Below are 17,909 nucleotides of genomic sequence, written 5' to 3' on the forward strand. Positions count from 1 at the left end.
GTGCAAAATCTAAATTTGTTTTGATTTTCTACTTTTCCTATTAAGTTTATTTTTTTATTTTTGAAAATTTTTTTAAAGTTGTAATTAGATTAGTATAGAAATCAGTTCTAAAATTGTTATCAAGTGTCTCAAATCAAAAAAATTAATTGAAAAAAATATTTATGTTTGATTATTTAATATATTTTTGTTATTAAGGTTTTTAATTTCTGTCATGTTTTGATAAAAAAAACAAAATTTATTTCAGTAATTATAAAAAAAATAAAATTAAATGAATACAAATTTTGTCTTTCTCTATACTATTTTTATATTTTTAACAAAGATAAAAGTTTTTTGTAGTTAAAGGACACTAATAAAATGATAAATAGTTAAACATTAATTATATAAAATATTAATTTTCTTAATTATATTTTTTAATTGAAATAAATCATTTAAATTCTAATAAGATAGAAAGATAGAAATAAATGCAATTTATTTTTTCAATAAATCATTTTCATTAATTTTTATTGATTGTTTTTTCAGAATATACTGCAATTATCTCTAATGTATAATATTAAATTTCCTTATTATTTTTAGTTTAATTTTTTATTTAACAAAAATTTTAGATTGGTGGGACACCGAAATTCACCTTTATATACATACATAAATACATTATTTATGATTAAAGCTTCGATTATTTTGTAAAAATATGGGATGGTTTGAGAAAAATTCGTTCATTTATTTAAGTAAATTTAATATATAAATATAATATTCATAAATTTATAAATAGTGATAAATTTATTTATTTTGTTTTAGGTAAAATATCTTATTACAAAATATTAATAATTAAACATATATATTATTTTCAATTATTTAAATATTTTATATTTATTCATTCTTTTTCACCAATTGTAAATAATCATTTCAAAGACAACTAATCTTTTTGATTTAAGTTACTTACTTTTTACTTTCAATTATTATTATTAATTGATTTATTTTTTACTTTTATTTTATATTAAATTAAAATAAAATACTAAAAAAGTTAAATAGATTAAGATTTTTTAATTAAAAATTATATTAAAATTAAAATAAAAAAAATATTAGCAGAATAAAAAAAGAAATAATCAAATAAAAATAAAAATATAATAAAAGAATTAAAAGAGTTATATTATTTTAAATTTAATTTTATAATTAAAAATATCATAATCCAAAACAAATAAACTGTTTTTACTTAAGATAAAGACCCAAATTTGAGAGATTAGTGCAATTTGCTAAAGCAGAACTTAAGCTTGATGTACCAGTTGAGCCTATTTAATTGTTACTTTTTAAATATTGAAGAAAAAATCTATCATTAAATAGTTGTTTAAAAGGAAAAATGAAAATAAATATCCATAATAATAAATGAATTAATAAATAAACAATAACAGAAAATTTTAAAAATAAAAAAATTAGTTAAATAAACAAAGATAGAAAAATAAAATAAGAATAATTAAAAAGAAAAATAAACTAAATAAAAAACTAATATACAAATTAAAAGAGTTATGTTTTTTTAAATTCATTTTATAACTAAAAATATCACAATCCAAAACAAATAAAATGTTTTTTTACCTAAGATCTAGTGCCAAATTTGAGAGATTAGTGAAATTTACTAAAGCAGAACCTAATCCTGATGTACCTTAATCGTCAATTTAATTATTACTTTTTAAATATTGTAGAAAAAAAAAAATAATTAATTAATTATTTAAAAGGAAAAAGGGAAGAATAAATATGAAATAAAAATAAATAAATAATTAAATCAAATGCTGAAAATAAAAATATGACTTAAATTATGAAAGATAAAAAGAAAAAAACACAAGTAAAATAAAAAAGAAAAATGAATTTAATAAAAAGCTATTAAAAGAGTTATATTGTTTTAAATTTTTTATTATAAATAAAAATACAAACAAGTATAATAAAAAAGAAAAAGAAAAATAAATTGAATAATAAACTAATAAACAAGTTAAAAGAGTTAATTATATTGTTTTAAATTCTTTATTATAACTTAAAATATTACAATCCAAAACATATAAAATGTTTTTTTACCTAAGATCTAGTGTCAAATTAGAGAGATTAGTGCAATTTGCTAAAGCAGAACCTAATTCTGATGAACCAGTTGCACCAATTTTATTACCACTTTTAAAATATTGAAGAAAAAATAAATAAATAATTAATTAATTAGTTATTTAAAAGGAAAAAATAAGAAATAATAATAAATTAATTAATAACTAATAAAAGTAAATGTTAAAAATAAAAAAAATGAATTAAATTAGGAATGAGAGAAGAAAAAAACAAAAGTAAAATAAAAAAGAAAAAAATATAAAATAAAAATAAATTAAATATAAAGCTAATTAACAAATTAAAACAGTTAAATTGTTTTTAATTAGTTTTTATAATAATTAAAAATATCACAATCCAAAACAAATAAACTGTTTTTACCAAAGATCAAGTGTTAAATTTGAAAGTTTAATGCAATCTGCTAAAGCAGTACCTAAGCATGATGCACCATTTGCACCAATTTCATTCCAACTTTTTAAATATTGAAGAAAAATAATTAATTAATTATTTAAAAGGAAAAAATATGAAATTATAATAAATGAATTAATAAAAATAAAAAAATGAGTTAAATTAGGAAAAATATATAAAAAAAAAACTAAAATAAAAGAGAAAAAGAAAAATAAATTAAATAAAAAGCTAATATACATATTAAAAGATTTATATTGTTTTAAATTCATTTTACTCTTACTAAAATTATAACAATCCAAAACAAATAAACTGTTTATACTTAAGACTAAAATCCAAATTTGAGAGATTAGTGCAATTAGCTAAAGCACAACCTAAATCTGATACACCAGTTGCACCAATTTCATTCCCACTTTTTAAATATTAAAGAAAAATATTTTATTAATTAGTTATTTAAAAGGAAAAAAGTGAAGAAAAAATATGAAATAAAAATAAATGAATTAATAAATCATACAAGTAAAATAAAAAAGAAAAAGAAAAATAAATTAAATAAAAAGCTTGCAAATAAACAAATTAAAAGAGTTATATTTTTTTAATTCTTTTTTATAACTAAAAATATCAGAATCCAAAACAATAAACTGTTTTTACCCAAGACCAAGTGTCAAATTTGAGAGATTTATGCAATTTGCTAAACCAGAACCTAATCCTGATGCACCAGTTGCACCAATTTTATTCCCACTTTGAAGTAAAAATAATTAATTAGATATTTAATAGGAAAAAAATGAAGTAAAAATATGAAATAATAATAAATGAATTAATAAATAAATAAAGAATTCAAGCAAATGTTAAAAATAAAAAAGAATGAGTTAAATTAGGAAAAATAGAAGAAAAAAACACAAGTAAAATAAAAAAGAAAATGAAAAATAAATTAAATTAAAAAGCTAATATACAAATTAAAAGAGTTATATATTTTAAATTCATTATTTTAACTAAAAATACCACAATCCAAAACAAGCAAATAAACTGTTTTTACCTAAGTTCAAGTGTCAAATTTGAGAGCTAAGTGCAATTTGCTAAAGCAGAGCCTAAGTCTAATGCACCAGTTACACCAATTTCATTCCCACTTTTTAAATATTGAAGAAAAATATTTTATTAATTAGTTAACAAAAACAAAAAATATGAAATAATATTAGTAATAAATGAATTAATAAATAAACAGTACAAGTAAATGTTAAAAATAATAAAGGATGAGTTAAATTAGGAAAAATAGAAGAAAAAAACACAAGTAAAATAAAAAAGAAAAAGAAAAATTAATTTAATAAAAAGCTAATAAACAAATTAAAAGAGTTGTATTGTTTTAAATTCTTTATTTTAACTAAAAATAATACAATCCAAAATAAATAAAATGTTTTTACCTAAGTTTAAGTATCAAGTTTGATAGATTAGTGCAATTTGCTAAAGCAGAGCCTAATCCTGATGCACTGTTTGCACCAATTTAATTCTTACTTTTTAAATATTAAAGAAAAAACAAATTTTTAATAACTTATTTAAAAGGAAAAAAATGAAGAAAAAATATGAAATAATAATAAATAAATAAATAAATAATACAATTAAATGTTAAAAATAAAAAAAAATTAGTTAAAATAGGAAAGATAGATAGAAGAAAAAAACAAAAGTAAAATAAAAAAGAAAAAGAAAAATAAATTAAATAAAAAGCTAATCAATAAATTAAAAGAGTTTATGTTTTAAATTCTTTATTTTTACTAAAAATATCACAATTCAAAACAAATAAACTGTTTTTACCTAAGTTCAAGTGTCAAATTTGAGAGATTAGTGTAATTTGCTAAAACAGAACCTAAGCTTTATGAACCAGATGCGCCAATTTAATTCCAACTTTTTAAATATTGAAGAAAAAAATATAATTAATTTTTATTTAAAAGGAAAAAATGAAGAATAATAAGAAATAGTAAGAAATGAATTAACAAATAAAAGAAACTCTTTTAATTTTTTTATTATCTTTTTATTTAATTTATTTGTCTTTTCTTTTTTATTTTAATTGTGTTATTTTTTTTCTTCTATATTAATTAATTTAACTCATTGTTATATTTTCAAAATTTGTATAATGCTTTAAATTCATTTTTATAAATAAAAATATAGCAATCCAAAATAAATAAACTCTTTTTATCATTTAAAAGTTATAGAAGTAAAAAATGAATAAAAAATATATAATTATAAAAAATGGATAAAGAATTAAAAAATTTAAAGTGAAAATTAAGTTAAAATTATGAAAAAAGAATTTTATAAATGAATTTTATTGATAATTTCTATTAGAAAAATTATATTTTAAATAAATTAAAGTTAAATTTAAAAATTAAATATACCTCAGATAAATATGGAGAACCTAATCAGATTAAAGTGAAGTGTTTAAAAGCTTTTAATATTAATAAAAATAAATTTAAAGTAATTATATTGATAAAAAAATATATAATTACTTCTTCTAATTTATAATATTTAATCTATTATATCATTTATTTTTTTTCCTAAATATTGAATATCAATCAATGGAAATTTAATTTATTATAAATAATATTTTTAAGTACGCATTTTAAATAGAAATATTAAGATTTAGTGATTTCTATTACTAAAAGCAAATTTATAAATTCAAATAATTTATTTGTTCTTTTTATCCAGTCTGAACCATAGATTGGATATAAAGGATAATTAGAATGCAAAATCACTAGAATAAAATAAATTTCTAACATATTTAGTTTTATTTTTTAAATTTCCAACATTCAAAAATTAATTTGAATATTAAAAAATTAACTACAAAAAATTAAGGTATATCTAGTTTGCTAACGTTAATAGAAAAATTAAAAAACATTATTCTTATTGTTATGAATTTTATTTTAAAAAAATTAATTAGATAGTTAATTAAAAATCAATCACATCTAATGCATATTTTACAAATAAATTAAATAAAAATTAATTAGTTAAATTTTATAAAATGTTTTATTTGCCTTAAGTATCGCTTTTATTTTTCTTCTTCAGAAAGTAAGTAAAACTGCAGTAAAAGCTAAAGCGAATTACATAACCTTTCCAGAAGAAGGATTAGTGCTAACTTTAGATTCTGCCTTTTTAGCTTCTTCTTAAGCATTGTTTGCTTCTTTAGCCTTCTTAGCTTCTTCTTCTTTATCATTCTTAGCTTCTTCTTCTTTAGCATTCTTAGCTTCTTCTTCTTTAGCATTCTTAGCTTCTTCTTCTTTAGCATTCTTAGCTTCTTCTTCTTTAGCATTCTTAGCTTCTTCTTCTTTAGCATTCTTAGCTTCTTCTTCTTTAGCATTCTTAGCTTCTTCTTCTTTAGCATCCTTAGCTTCTTTTTCTTTAGCATTCTTAGCTTCTTCTTCTTTAGCATTCTTAGCTTCTTCTTCTTTAGCCTTCTTAGCTTCTTCTTCTTTATCATTCTTAGCTTCTTCTTCTTTAGCATTCTTAGCTTCTTCTTCTTTAGCATTCTTAGCTTCTTCTTCTTTAGCATCCTTAGCTTCTTTTTCTTTAGCATTCTTAGCTTCTTCTTCTTTAGCATTCTTAGCTTCTTCTTCTTTAGCATTGTTTGCTTCTTCAACCTTCTTAGCTTCTTCATCAGTATATTTTTTTTATTTTTATTATAAAATTTACTCAATTTCATCAATAGCTTTTTCAATATCACCATAAATATTCTAGGCTTCTTATGAGGCATCTCTAAGTTTTTAAGAAGTTTTAATCTCATTTAGAATAAGTTAGTTAATATCTTCGATATAGTTTTAAGTACTTTTAATATCTTCATTTAATTATTCCTTTTTATCATCACTATCTGCATTATTTAAAGCTTCTTATAAATCATTCATCGTTTAAGTTAAATATGAACGATTTACTTAATTACTTGCAATATTTTTATTTAATTCTTTATCAGCAACTTTAGCAATATCAACAGCATCTTGAGCTTTTTCTTTAACATATAAAATTATATTATAAACTTCTATAGCTTCCTATAAACTCTTAGCATTAAAAGCAGCAATATGCAAATTTGAAACAGTGTCTTAGATAGATTAAAGGTCTTTCAAAGCTTGATCAGATTGTTTTTCCAAATAATCATATTATTCAGATTGAGCAAAAATTGTTGCTAAGAGAAGGGCTTAAATTAAAAGAACAAATAATTTTTTATTCATTTTTATTAGATTAGTTACTTTTTTTTTATTAGTTTTTTTTATTTATTAATTTAATTATTATATTTTAGAGATTTAAAAATGACTTTTTGAAACAAATAAGGAGTTAAATTAATTATAATTATTAGATATAATTGTGATATGAAAAGTACTAAACTAAATAAATAAATAAATAAACAAACAAACGATTTCTTTTATTTTTATCACTTGATAATAGGTTCTTGGTTAATCAAATGTAATTAATTATTTGATGGAAAATAAATAGAAGAATTTTTCATTATAATAGATAGAACTAATGAATGAATATTTTTAATTAATTTAAGATTCAAGAAAAATGAATGATTATTAAAGTAAATTTAGACATTTATTTTTATATGAAAATCTTTCATTAAATGTATAATAATAACTATGTTTAATACAAATAAAGAGTAAATAATAAATAATTTTACTTATAAATATTGAAGATAATTAATTTACTGTTTAAAAAATTAGGATTAAAACATTTTGTTGGCATTGAATACTTATTTTTTCCATTTAAATTTAAATATTTTGGATTTTAAAAAGAATAAAATAAAAGTTATTTTGTTTTTATGGTAATAGTAAAGTACTTCTAGTAGTTAACACATTATAATTAAACAGATTATTTTTATTTTATTTAGAGAGATTAGGTTCATAATAATTTTAGATACATTGATTAAATTTAGTCTATTGAGAATTATAAAACAAAGAAAAAAATAGAATGTTTCTAATAATTTATAAAGTTAATGGTAAAAGGTTTGTTTTAGATAGAATATAGAGGATTGATTAATACCAATATGAAAAAATATACCTTCTTTAAATATGCTTAGACTAGTTATTATTACTATTTAAAATTTTAATTTAAAGTAAATATCTAGTGTGTTGCTGAAAATATTTTGTTAATATAAAGTAATAACGTCAAATTATATAATTATTACCATTAAAATACTTTATTTACAGTACACAACAGATAAAAATGCTATTATTTTTTAAAAATGTGTTAATTAATTTTTTCTACTCTTTGTAAACAACTAATTTCATAAAAATAATCCTTCAACTGTTTTGTTTTTAAATTAGTTTAAATAATATTTAATATGACGCAAACAACTAAAAAAACTTCTAATTATCTAAAATACTAATTTAAGGATGATTAGGTATGATTTTAGTAATTAAAATTGAAAGTAATTAAATATTACTAATTATGAAGGTTTGATACATTATCAATATTAATTTTCAAAATATAAAATGGTTCTAGAGCATAACGCAAGGTCTTTAATATGATGCAAACAACTAGTAATTAAAATTGAAAGTAATTAAATTCGTTTTTATTAAAATTTTAATACGCATTAATTAATTAATCAAAAGAAGTATGAACATATAAATATTGTAAAAATTGTTCTAGCATTCTGTTTTATGAGATTGATAAAAGTTAATTCATTTTTATCATTAAATAAAACAATTTCAGTTGATTAATTTATTGCAATTATTATAATTTTTAGAAATTATAATAATGATTTTTAAATATTTTATAAAATATTTTATTGTTATTTCTTTTGCAAATATGTAACAAAATATAAATTTTCCTCATAATATATATATATATATTGTTATTTTATTTTATTCTCAAAATATTAATAATTCTATGAGTTATTCTTCAGTTCTGATAAGTCTAACAATATATCTCATGCTTATTAGATGTTTATATCATCGTTCCATGAAGAGGTATGGTATTTAAAAATCAAAAATATTTATTTTTTGAAAATTAGTAATGAGTGAATGAATGAAGATTAGATAAAATTTTTTAAAATCGCAGAACATGCGAACGAGGATGTATGTCAATATGAAGTATTTATTTAGTTTAATTAAATATGTCTATATTACTTTTATGAATTTTATTTATTAAAGTAAATACTTAGAGTATATCTGAAAAATCTTTAAAGATCTCAATTTACAAATCAAAAAAATACTTTGCCTATTTATATTAAAATGCACCTCTAATTAATTACTTAAGATACTTTGGTTGATTAAATTACTTTTTAATTAATTTTTTCAGTTTTTTAGAAAAGTAAGTAACATAGATATATTCATGAAAATAATCTTAAACTAAAGCATTCATTCTCTCAATTTTTTTCCTTTATTTTTATTTTAATTAATTTAATTATAGCAAAAGTACAGCTTAACTTCTTTAATTTTATAAACAAAATCCTTAATCGGCAAATAAGAATTTAAAAGATTTCGAAATTAAAAAAAATACTTACAGAGCGATTTTAATAAATGAATGGGATGGATAAGATACAAAAAAATTGGAAGATTTTAATTGATTTTTCTTAAGATCTTAATATAAATTAATTATTTTGAAGAGCAAAAGCAAACATATTGTATAAATGTTCACCACTATTTAAATTATGTCTATAAAAATTAATTCATTTTTAATAATGAAGCATTTTCAATTTATTTTTATCCTTAAAAATATTTTTGATTTTTGTAATTTAACGCTATAAAATTAATAATATGTAACTTTAATAAAATTTCCTGTCTACTGGAGTCAATGAGGAGACTCGTTTATTAAAAGAAGTTTATATCTTAGATTTTGCTCAAGTTGAAATGTTAAATAATTGAAAAAATTCGAGTCAAAAATTTTTAGGTTTGACTCTATATCATTTATATAGTAATTTTCTGACTAGTTCAAACCCTAAAAATACAATTAAAATTTAAAATCTTTACTTTTTATTTGAGTAATTGTTTGTAATATCTTTGAATATTACTTAATAAATTAACCGATAATTCTAACATTATTAATTAAAAAATTTTCGAATGCTACTTTGATCATTTTTATTAATAAATAGTTCTAGAATATAAAGCAAGGACGGTAATTAACAATAACGAAATCTGTTTATGAATATATTTGCTTTTATTATTATGAAAATCGAAAGAAATAAAATACATATTTTGTATATTTTAAAATATATATTTTTTTTTTATTTGGAATATTTGAATTTTGATTGTTACTAGTAAAGTACTTTGCTAATTACATACTAAAAATAAAAACAAGCTAATTTATTGCAATATATTTTAATTAATTTTAGCTACTTACTTTGCTTGGTGACAATATTTATCACATAAAAATCTTCTCGTTACATTTCTTTAAAAGTAGCTAACTAGCTAACTAATTTGAGCCTTATGTCTTAGCTTTTTAATTTTATATATTATATGAGTGAAGTGAAGGATAAAAATAAGTTAGATTTGATAAAATTTAGATACCAAAAGTTAAACATTTTGAAATCAAAATTAAGGAAAATAATTAAGATATAGGGGAAAAAAAATTCATTATTAGTATAAAAATTATTTGAAATATTACAAATCATGATATCATGGTCTGTGATATTTCAAATGTAGGAACAGCTATTTTCTTTTTCAAATATATTTTATTTTGCCTAATTATTATTATTATTGATTTTTAATTTATTGATGCAATTATTTTGAGCAAGCAAATTGACAATCAAATAAACAAACAAGTAGTAAATTAATTTAATTTAATTTACTAATTTTTTGATTATCTCCCTAATTTCCCTAATTGGTCAGTTTAATTGCGTCTACTTTTAGTCAATTTAAATTAAATACATTTCCTTTTGTAGTTTATAATAAATAAATAAATAAATAAATAAATAATTTATTAATTAAATTAATCTTAATCCATTAAAAAATGATGGAATAAAAAACCACAAAGATCTATAATTTTTAAGATGTATTACAAAATTTATATATTAATATATTTTATTTTTACTTTTTTTTATATTAAAGTTTAGAAAATGTAGGAAATCAAAGCAAATAGATCTTAAAATTATCCCGTAATATTATATTATTTTTATTTCTATTTATCTTTTAATTTAATATTGGTTATACTTGATATTACTATCATTTATTTTTATTTTTTGTTTATATTATTAAATTTCAATTACCATTTATTTTAGCTATTTATCAAATTTTTCTTCTTCTTGTTTATCTACTTCTCCTAGTTTTTTTCTTTAAAGTCATATTATTTCTAAATGTCAAAGTAATAATTCCATTAATAGCAATGATGCATAAAAATTGGTTTCTGGTCTAGCACACTGCACTAATCTCAAATCTTTGGTCCTTAATCTCATGTAAAAATAGCTTATTTTATTTTTTTTGAATTTAAATAATCAAATAATTAACAATAAAATATGTAAAATTTATTTTAAATTTGATTCTTAAATTTTCTCTTATTTTTTCATCTTTTAACTTACCTTTTATTTATTTATTTATTTGTTTTTTTATCTTTTTTATATTTCTTCTAGAAAAATATATGAATTTTATCTAAAAATTATTCTTAATAATAATGATAATACTACATTAAAAAAAAATTAAAGCACGTTTATCTAATATTAAAAGGAATAATCGAATTGAATCGTATTATGCATCATACTTAGGTTCTAGCTTAGCTCACTGTACTAATCTAACAACTTTGGAACTTAATTTGATGTAAATATTGTTTATTTAATTTATTAACATTTTGTTTTATTTTTTTAATTTGGAAAGTTAAAATATAAAATAATATGAGTTAGAAAATATTAAGATATTTATAAAATTGCTTTTTTCTATGAATTTTTTATTTAAGTTATTTATTACTGCTCAGTATTTATATTTTTTATTTAATTTCATTCTAATAATCAATTTTTTCTTATTTTTATATTTTCTATTAAATATTTCTTTTAGATCTTCTTCTTTTGGGAATAAAGGTCTTATAAGCTTAAGTTCTGGTTTAGCTCATTGCACTAATCTTACAACTTTTATAATTAAAATCGGGTAAAAATATTTTTTTTAATTCATTAAAATTGTGTGCTATTTTTTTTTTTAAATTATTATTTTATATTAAAAACTTAGTAATTTTAATGGATTTGTTTTTTTATTAAATATTCTTCATTTTCGATTTAAAATTTTTTTTTATTTATTTTTAACTTTTTTGTATTTCCATTTAAGTAAATAAATTAAAAGCTTTTTATTTATTTTGATATGTTATACCAAAATTTTTTCATAATCAATATCATATTTTTTTATTTAATATTAAAGATCCTCTGAAATCAATGTAGAAAGTGCTTCAAGCTTGGGTTCTAGTTTAAGTTGCTGGAATAATCTCACAATTTTTGAACTTGACCTTTTGTAAAATAATTTACTTAATTTATCAGAAACTTTGTTTGAATTTTATTTGAAAATCAATAAAATTTAAAATTAATTAATTAGATTGGAAATATGCAAATGACTTATACCTTTATTTTTATTCTTAATAATAATGTTAAAAATTATATTTACTTCCTTTTTATCAGATAAAAACAGTTTTTTTGAATAAAATTTTTAATATACTCTTACTATTTTAATTATTTTTTTTAGTAATTTAATTCTTAATTTACTTTTTCAAATTAATTTAAATTTTTTCTATATTTTTTTATTTTGTATATTTCTATAAATTATTTTCATATTAACCTAAATATATTTTTCAAAATATTTCTAAAGTTGTAATTCAATTAGTGATGAAGGTACATCAAATTTGTGTTTAGGTTTATCTAAATGCACTAAACTTACTACTCTGGTACTTGACCTTTCGTAAAATTAATTACTGTTTTTATAAACATCTTTTGTTATTTTTAATTTTGAAAATAATAATTATAAATTATTATTATCATTCAATATTTGTATTAATTATTAATTAATTTTTTTATGAGTTAGCTTTCTCTCAATTTTTTCTTTAAATAAAAATATTATCCAGCATATTATTTAACATTTATTTCTAATTATAAAAAGATAAAATAAAATTAGTGATTTAGGAGCATCGAGCTTGGGTACTGCTTTATCTAAGTGCACTAAAATAACAAATTTGATTTTAAATTTATCGTAAAAATTATTGTTTTTTTTTATTTATAATTTTTAAAGTTGTTTATTTATTTTCTATATTAATTTATTTTATTGCATGTTTAGACTCAATTACTTGATAATTTATATATTTTTTAGCTTTAGATGTCTGTTTTATATAATCAATATCTTCTTTTTTTATTTTCTTTTAAAGCTTTACATTTTAATTTTTAATACTATTCTAAATTTTCAAAGCGATAATTCAATTCATTCAGAAGGAGGAATTTGCTTGAGTTCTGGTTTAGCTCACTGCACAGATCTCATAAATTTTACACTTAATCTTCGGTAGAAATTTTCATTTTAAACTAAGAAAGTGAATAAAAATTATTTTTTTGACAATTTTGGCAGAGAAATAATACAAATTTAAAACCCTGATAATAGTGCTTATATATTAATTAATTTGTTATATTTATTTTTTTTTTCACTTTTAAATAGTAAATTATTAGTTTTTTAGTAACCATATTTTTTAATAATTCCATAAGCTCTTTCAATATTAACTTATATATTTTTAAATATTAGAAGGTAAAATTCAATTGGTTAATAAGGAGAATCAAGTCTTGGTTCTGCTTTATCTCAGTGCACTAAATTAAGAACTTTGACACTCAATCTAGAGTAAAAATAGTTTATAAATTGATTCATTTTTTTTTATCATAAAAACAATCAAGTAATTCTTAAATAATGCAATTTATTTATAAAATTAGTTTTTCTTAAAAAATTAATAACTGTAGATGAATTAATTAATTATATATATTTAGTTATTTTATTCTTTTTTTATAGACTTTTAACTTTAAATTTTTTATTGAAGTCAATTCCAGACATTATATATATTTTTTTTTCACTCTATCCAACTTTTTTCATTATAAATTAAATATTTAAAAAGAGATAATAAAATTGGTATAGAAGGTGGATCAAGCATATACTCTATTTTAGCTCACTGTACTAATCTCACAAGTTTAATAATTAACCTTAAGTAAAAATAGTTAAATGAATTTATTATTAATTAGTGTAATTTAAATTTTAATAAAAATAATAAGAAAACATGAAAAAATGCAAATAACACTATTTTTTGTTTCTTTTCTTTAAGCATTTAATATTTTTTATTACTTGTTTATCCTAAGTGGTTTCATTTTAATTTTGTTACCTTTTCATTTTATTCTTTTTTTAATTTTTATTCGTGCTCTTCTTTTTATAAATTTCTCATTACTCTCAAAAATTTTCTAAATATTAAAAGCGATAATTAAATTGGTGCATAATTCACATAAAGCTTAGATTTTTGTTAACAGAAATTATCTAATCTCTAAACTTTGAAACTTCATCTCTAGTAAAGATAGTTTATTTGAATTTATTTTTTATTTTGAATAAAGTAAAATGATAATTGAATTGATTAAAAATTAAACAAACATTCAAAATATTAATAAACACTCACTCTCTTTTTTTCCACCGACCTTTCTTTTTTAATATTAAATATCTTCTAAATAATAAAAGTAAAAATTAAATTAATGGAAAAGGCGCATCAATTCTAGCTTCTCATTTAGCTTGCTGCACTAACCTCACAATTTTGAAACTTGACCTCAGGTAAAAATAAATAGTTTATTTAAATTTATTAGCTAATTTTACTATTTATTTTTTAATTTAGAAAAATATTAATCCATGCATTGATTAATAATATGACATGAATTCAAAATATATATGATTTTGATTATTTTCGTTTAAATTTCAATACTATTTATTGATTATTTATTACTTTGCTGTTTCATAATTTATTTACTTACTTTCTTTTCTGATTTAAATTTCCATTTTAATTAATTGATTAGCTAATTAGTAAGTAGTACATTTTTTAGCAAATATTTATCAACTACTTTCATTTTAAATAAATCATTTTTTCTATAAATTAAAGTTATAATGAAATTAATGAAAATGGTTTAAAAAGCTTGGCTTCTAGTTTAGCTTACTTCACTAATCTTAAAATTCTGGAACTTAACCTCATGCACAAGTAATTTATTTTAATTTATTAGCAATTTATGTTATTGTTTAATCTGAAAAAGTAATTAAATAAGAAAGGAATTTATTAGTAAGTAAGTGTATAGAACTTTTTATCTATATTTTCTTTAAATATTCAGCATTATAATTTGTTGTTTGTCTTTTCATTATTTATTAATTTATCTTGGTTTATTTATATATATTTTTTTAGCATTAAAGTTCTTGAAAATGAAGAAGGTTTGTTAAGTTTGAATTCTAGTTTAGCTTACTGCACTAATATCTCAACTTTGATGCTTAACCTCTCGTAATAATTTATTATTTAATTTTATTAGCATTTTTTATTGTTTTTAATTTGCAAATGCAGATAATCAAAAATAAATAAATAAATAAATAAATAAATAAATAAATAAATAAGATAGATATGTTTATAACTAGTGATAATTTTAGGAAAAAAAATTGTTTAGGTTTAAATCTTTGATTAAAAATTTTTTATTTTTTTTGTTAGTTCAGGTTCGAAACCTCTTTCGATATATACCTTTTTTTATTATTTTAAATATACATTAAATTTTTTAAATAATATTTATTATTCTATTAAATATTTATTTCCTACTACAGAAATAATTATCAGAGAATAGCAATATAAATTACCAATATTTAATAATTTATTTATTTTTCATAATAAATTTTAGCTAATTATATAATTATCTATAAACTTTTTATTACCTTTTTTTATATTTCTCCTGTATCATATTTTATCATATAATTTTTTAAATATAAAAAGCTTTGCTAGATTTTGTCTTTAAGACGTAAAAAATTTGTGTTGTGCGTTAGTTCAGTGTACTTAACTCTAAAATTTGAAACTTAATCTTTGGTAAAATTAATTTATTTGAATTTCTTAACATTTTATGTTATTTTTTAAATTATTTTAAAAGAAAGTAAATTCTAACCTATTTATACTTTATTTTATTTTTTCATTTAATTTAAAATTTCTATTTCCATAATTTAGTTTTTAAGTTATTCTTTTATACACTTTGCTTGCATCAACCTTATAAATAAATCATATAATTTTCTAATAGTTTATCTAATTTTGATCATTAAGATACTTAAAATTTGAGTTCTGCTTTAGCTCAGTGTAATAAACTCTAAAATTTAGAACTAAGTTTCTAGTAAAAATTATTTATTTGAATTAGTTAACATTTTGCATTATTTATTTTTTAACCTATTTTGAAAATATCAAAATATTTATTTCCGTCAATCTATCTATCTATGTATCATTATTTTTTCACTACATATGTTAATTTATTTTCAACTAATTGATTGTTTCTTTTTTAATTTTTACTTTTAATTTATAATTTTATTTAAATTAAATTAAACTTTTTCTTTTTATTTATCCAAACTTTTCATAAGACTCACATATTTCTATTAATTATTAAAGTGATTTAAACATTTAAGATTAAGGTGTACAAAATTTGAGTACTGGTTTAGCTCAATGCACTAATCTCTAGACTTTCACAATTGATTTAGGGTAAAATAGTTTATTTGAATTTATTATATTTTGCGAAAGCTATACTAATGATATCGATATATTAACTAATTATTTCAAAAAAAATACAATTATTTTGACTACCTTTTAGACATCTTTTTACATTAATTGTTTATTTATGAATAACTATTTCACATTATTTATTTTTCAAATTTTAAACTTCAGTTTATTTTATTTAATTATCAACTTTTATCTTTTCATAAAATTCTACTTAAATTTATAATTTCGACTCTCATATTTTATTTAAATACTAAAAGTTATAATTTAATACATCATTAAGGTATATCAAGCTTAAGCTCAGCTTTACTTTAGTGCAATAAACTGAGAGCTTTGAATCTTAACATGAAGTAAAAATAATAAATTTAAAATTATAAATATTTTATGCATCTTATCAAATTTGGAATAGAAATAAAAATTTAGATGATAAGAAAGTTAGAAAATATGATAAATGCTTATATAATTTACTTATGTTCTTATTAAATTAGTTATCCATAATATGTTTTTATATTCAAATATTTTATTCCTTAATTTTTTCATTTTTAATTTTAAATTTCTATTTAATTTTGATATCAATTTTTTTTTTCTTTTAAACTTTTAAAACAAATTATCCTTGCATTTTTTATCCCATCTAAAATTTTTTCTTACTGTTAATAGTGTAGAAGAATCAAGCATAGCTACTAACTTAGCTATTTGCTTAGCTAACTTGGTCAATCTCTCATTTTTGAAACTTTACCTTTAGTAAATTTTAATTTTTTTGAAATTAAGTTCAATATATATACAGAATAGTGCCCTTGAGCTCAGTAAAAAAAAAAATATATTTTCATCTCTCAGTCCCAACATACTACATAAATCTTGGGATAATAATTAACTCAGCTCACTGACCTCAGAGTTTTATTACTTCCTATGTAAAAATACATAGCTTTAATTTATTTAAATTTTTCATATTTTTTAATTTAGAAAAGTAAGTAATAAAATGATAAATGATTTTATTAGTAAAAACATGTAAAAATAATTCTGCTTGTTTCTTGCTAGATTTATTGTTTTTAATAGTTTATTTATTTGATGAATTTATTTTCAATTTTTATTTTTTTCAATTTTAAATTTCAACTTAATTTGTTGATTAATGATCAACTTACTTTTCTTCTTTTTGAAATATAATTATTTTATTAACTCACAATGTTCTATAAAAAAAGTAACCTTAGTTTATCTGGAGAATAATATCTTAAAGCAAAAATTAATAAAATGAAGAGACTGGTGATCAATATTTTTTGAGATAAAAAAAATATATTTATTTTTAAATTTATAATTTTAATTTATGTTTTTAGTTGAGTTTAAATCTATTTAATAAAAAATTTAACATTTTTATCAAAAACAAAAAAAATATTGATTAATCTGGTTTATTTTTATCTCAATCAGTTAAATAAAATAATGTAAGCAACATTACTTTCTATAGCTATTATCAAATAATTTTTTTTCTGAGTAAGATATATATTTAGTTTTCCAATAAATATTATTTAAAACTTTAAAAAAATAAATCTCTAACTAACTGCAAGATATTAAATTTGTAGAATGTTTCATTACAGTTTTAATAAGTTTAATCACAAAGCAAATAAATGATTCCACTTTAAATAAAATAAAGCTTATTCAATAAAAAATAAGTAAAAATTATTTAAGCAAAAAAATTTTCTAAATAAATGTATAAACATCTTCCATTCAGATTATACACAAACTGCTTACTTTATTTATTTATTAATTAATTTAATTAA

General features: G+C 18.4%; 4 protein-coding genes across 4 annotated transcripts in view; 2 read left to right on the forward strand and 2 right to left on the reverse strand. All coding sequences in view use genetic code 6, as the record gives it.

Moving 5' to 3' along the window:
- Positions 1 to 24, forward strand: part of TTHERM_01324740 (cyclic nucleotide-binding domain protein) — a gene marked incomplete at both ends in the record, with an annotated part of 3,596 nt that extends 3,572 nt beyond the window's left edge. Inside the window, one exon of the mRNA XM_001027172.3 lies at positions 1 to 24. This exon is cut by the window's left edge and continues 190 nt beyond it. Within this exon, the coding sequence (XP_001027172.3) occupies positions 1 to 24 (24 nt within the window).
- A 1,152-nt stretch (positions 25 to 1,176) lies between these two features.
- On the reverse strand, positions 1,177 to 5,003 carry TTHERM_01325740 (cyclic nucleotide-binding domain protein; the record flags this gene model as incomplete). Its single annotated transcript, XM_001027173.2, has 11 exons — positions 1,177 to 1,297; positions 1,585 to 1,674; positions 2,059 to 2,148; positions 2,452 to 2,541; positions 2,798 to 2,887; positions 3,124 to 3,213; positions 3,509 to 3,598; positions 3,891 to 3,980; positions 4,279 to 4,368; positions 4,857 to 4,906; positions 4,968 to 5,003. The coding sequence occupies 11 exons, from the start codon at positions 5,001 to 5,003 to the stop codon at positions 1,177 to 1,179; spliced, it is 927 nt and encodes a 308-aa protein (XP_001027173.2).
- A 516-nt stretch (positions 5,004 to 5,519) lies between these two features.
- TTHERM_01325750 (hypothetical protein) lies at positions 5,520 to 6,677 on the reverse strand (the record flags this gene model as incomplete). The annotated part of the gene is made up of 1 exon (XM_001027174.3): positions 5,520 to 6,677. One exon carries the CDS (start codon positions 6,675 to 6,677, stop codon positions 5,520 to 5,522), a length of 1,158 nt encoding a protein of 385 aa, XP_001027174.1.
- Positions 6,678 to 10,395: 3,718 nt separating this feature from the next.
- Positions 10,396 to 17,415, forward strand: TTHERM_001325754 (kinase domain protein; the record flags this gene model as incomplete). Its single annotated transcript, XM_012800859.1, has 21 exons — positions 10,396 to 10,437; positions 10,494 to 10,540; positions 10,748 to 10,837; positions 11,106 to 11,195; positions 11,430 to 11,519; positions 11,784 to 11,873; positions 12,225 to 12,314; positions 12,513 to 12,602; positions 12,816 to 12,905; positions 13,140 to 13,232; positions 13,501 to 13,590; positions 13,852 to 13,941; positions 14,106 to 14,195; positions 14,518 to 14,613; positions 14,812 to 14,904; positions 15,382 to 15,471; positions 15,677 to 15,766; positions 16,036 to 16,125; positions 16,401 to 16,490; positions 16,798 to 16,881; positions 17,337 to 17,415. The coding sequence occupies 21 exons, from the start codon at positions 10,396 to 10,398 to the stop codon at positions 17,413 to 17,415; spliced, it is 1,794 nt and encodes a 597-aa protein (XP_012656313.1).
- Positions 17,416 to 17,909: the final 494 nt, after the last annotated feature.

This window comes from Tetrahymena thermophila, assembly GCF_000189635.1.
Source record: "Tetrahymena thermophila SB210 genomic scaffold scf_8253902, whole genome shotgun sequence".
NCBI classification, from domain to species: Eukaryota; Ciliophora; class Oligohymenophorea; order Hymenostomatida; family Tetrahymenidae; genus Tetrahymena; species Tetrahymena thermophila.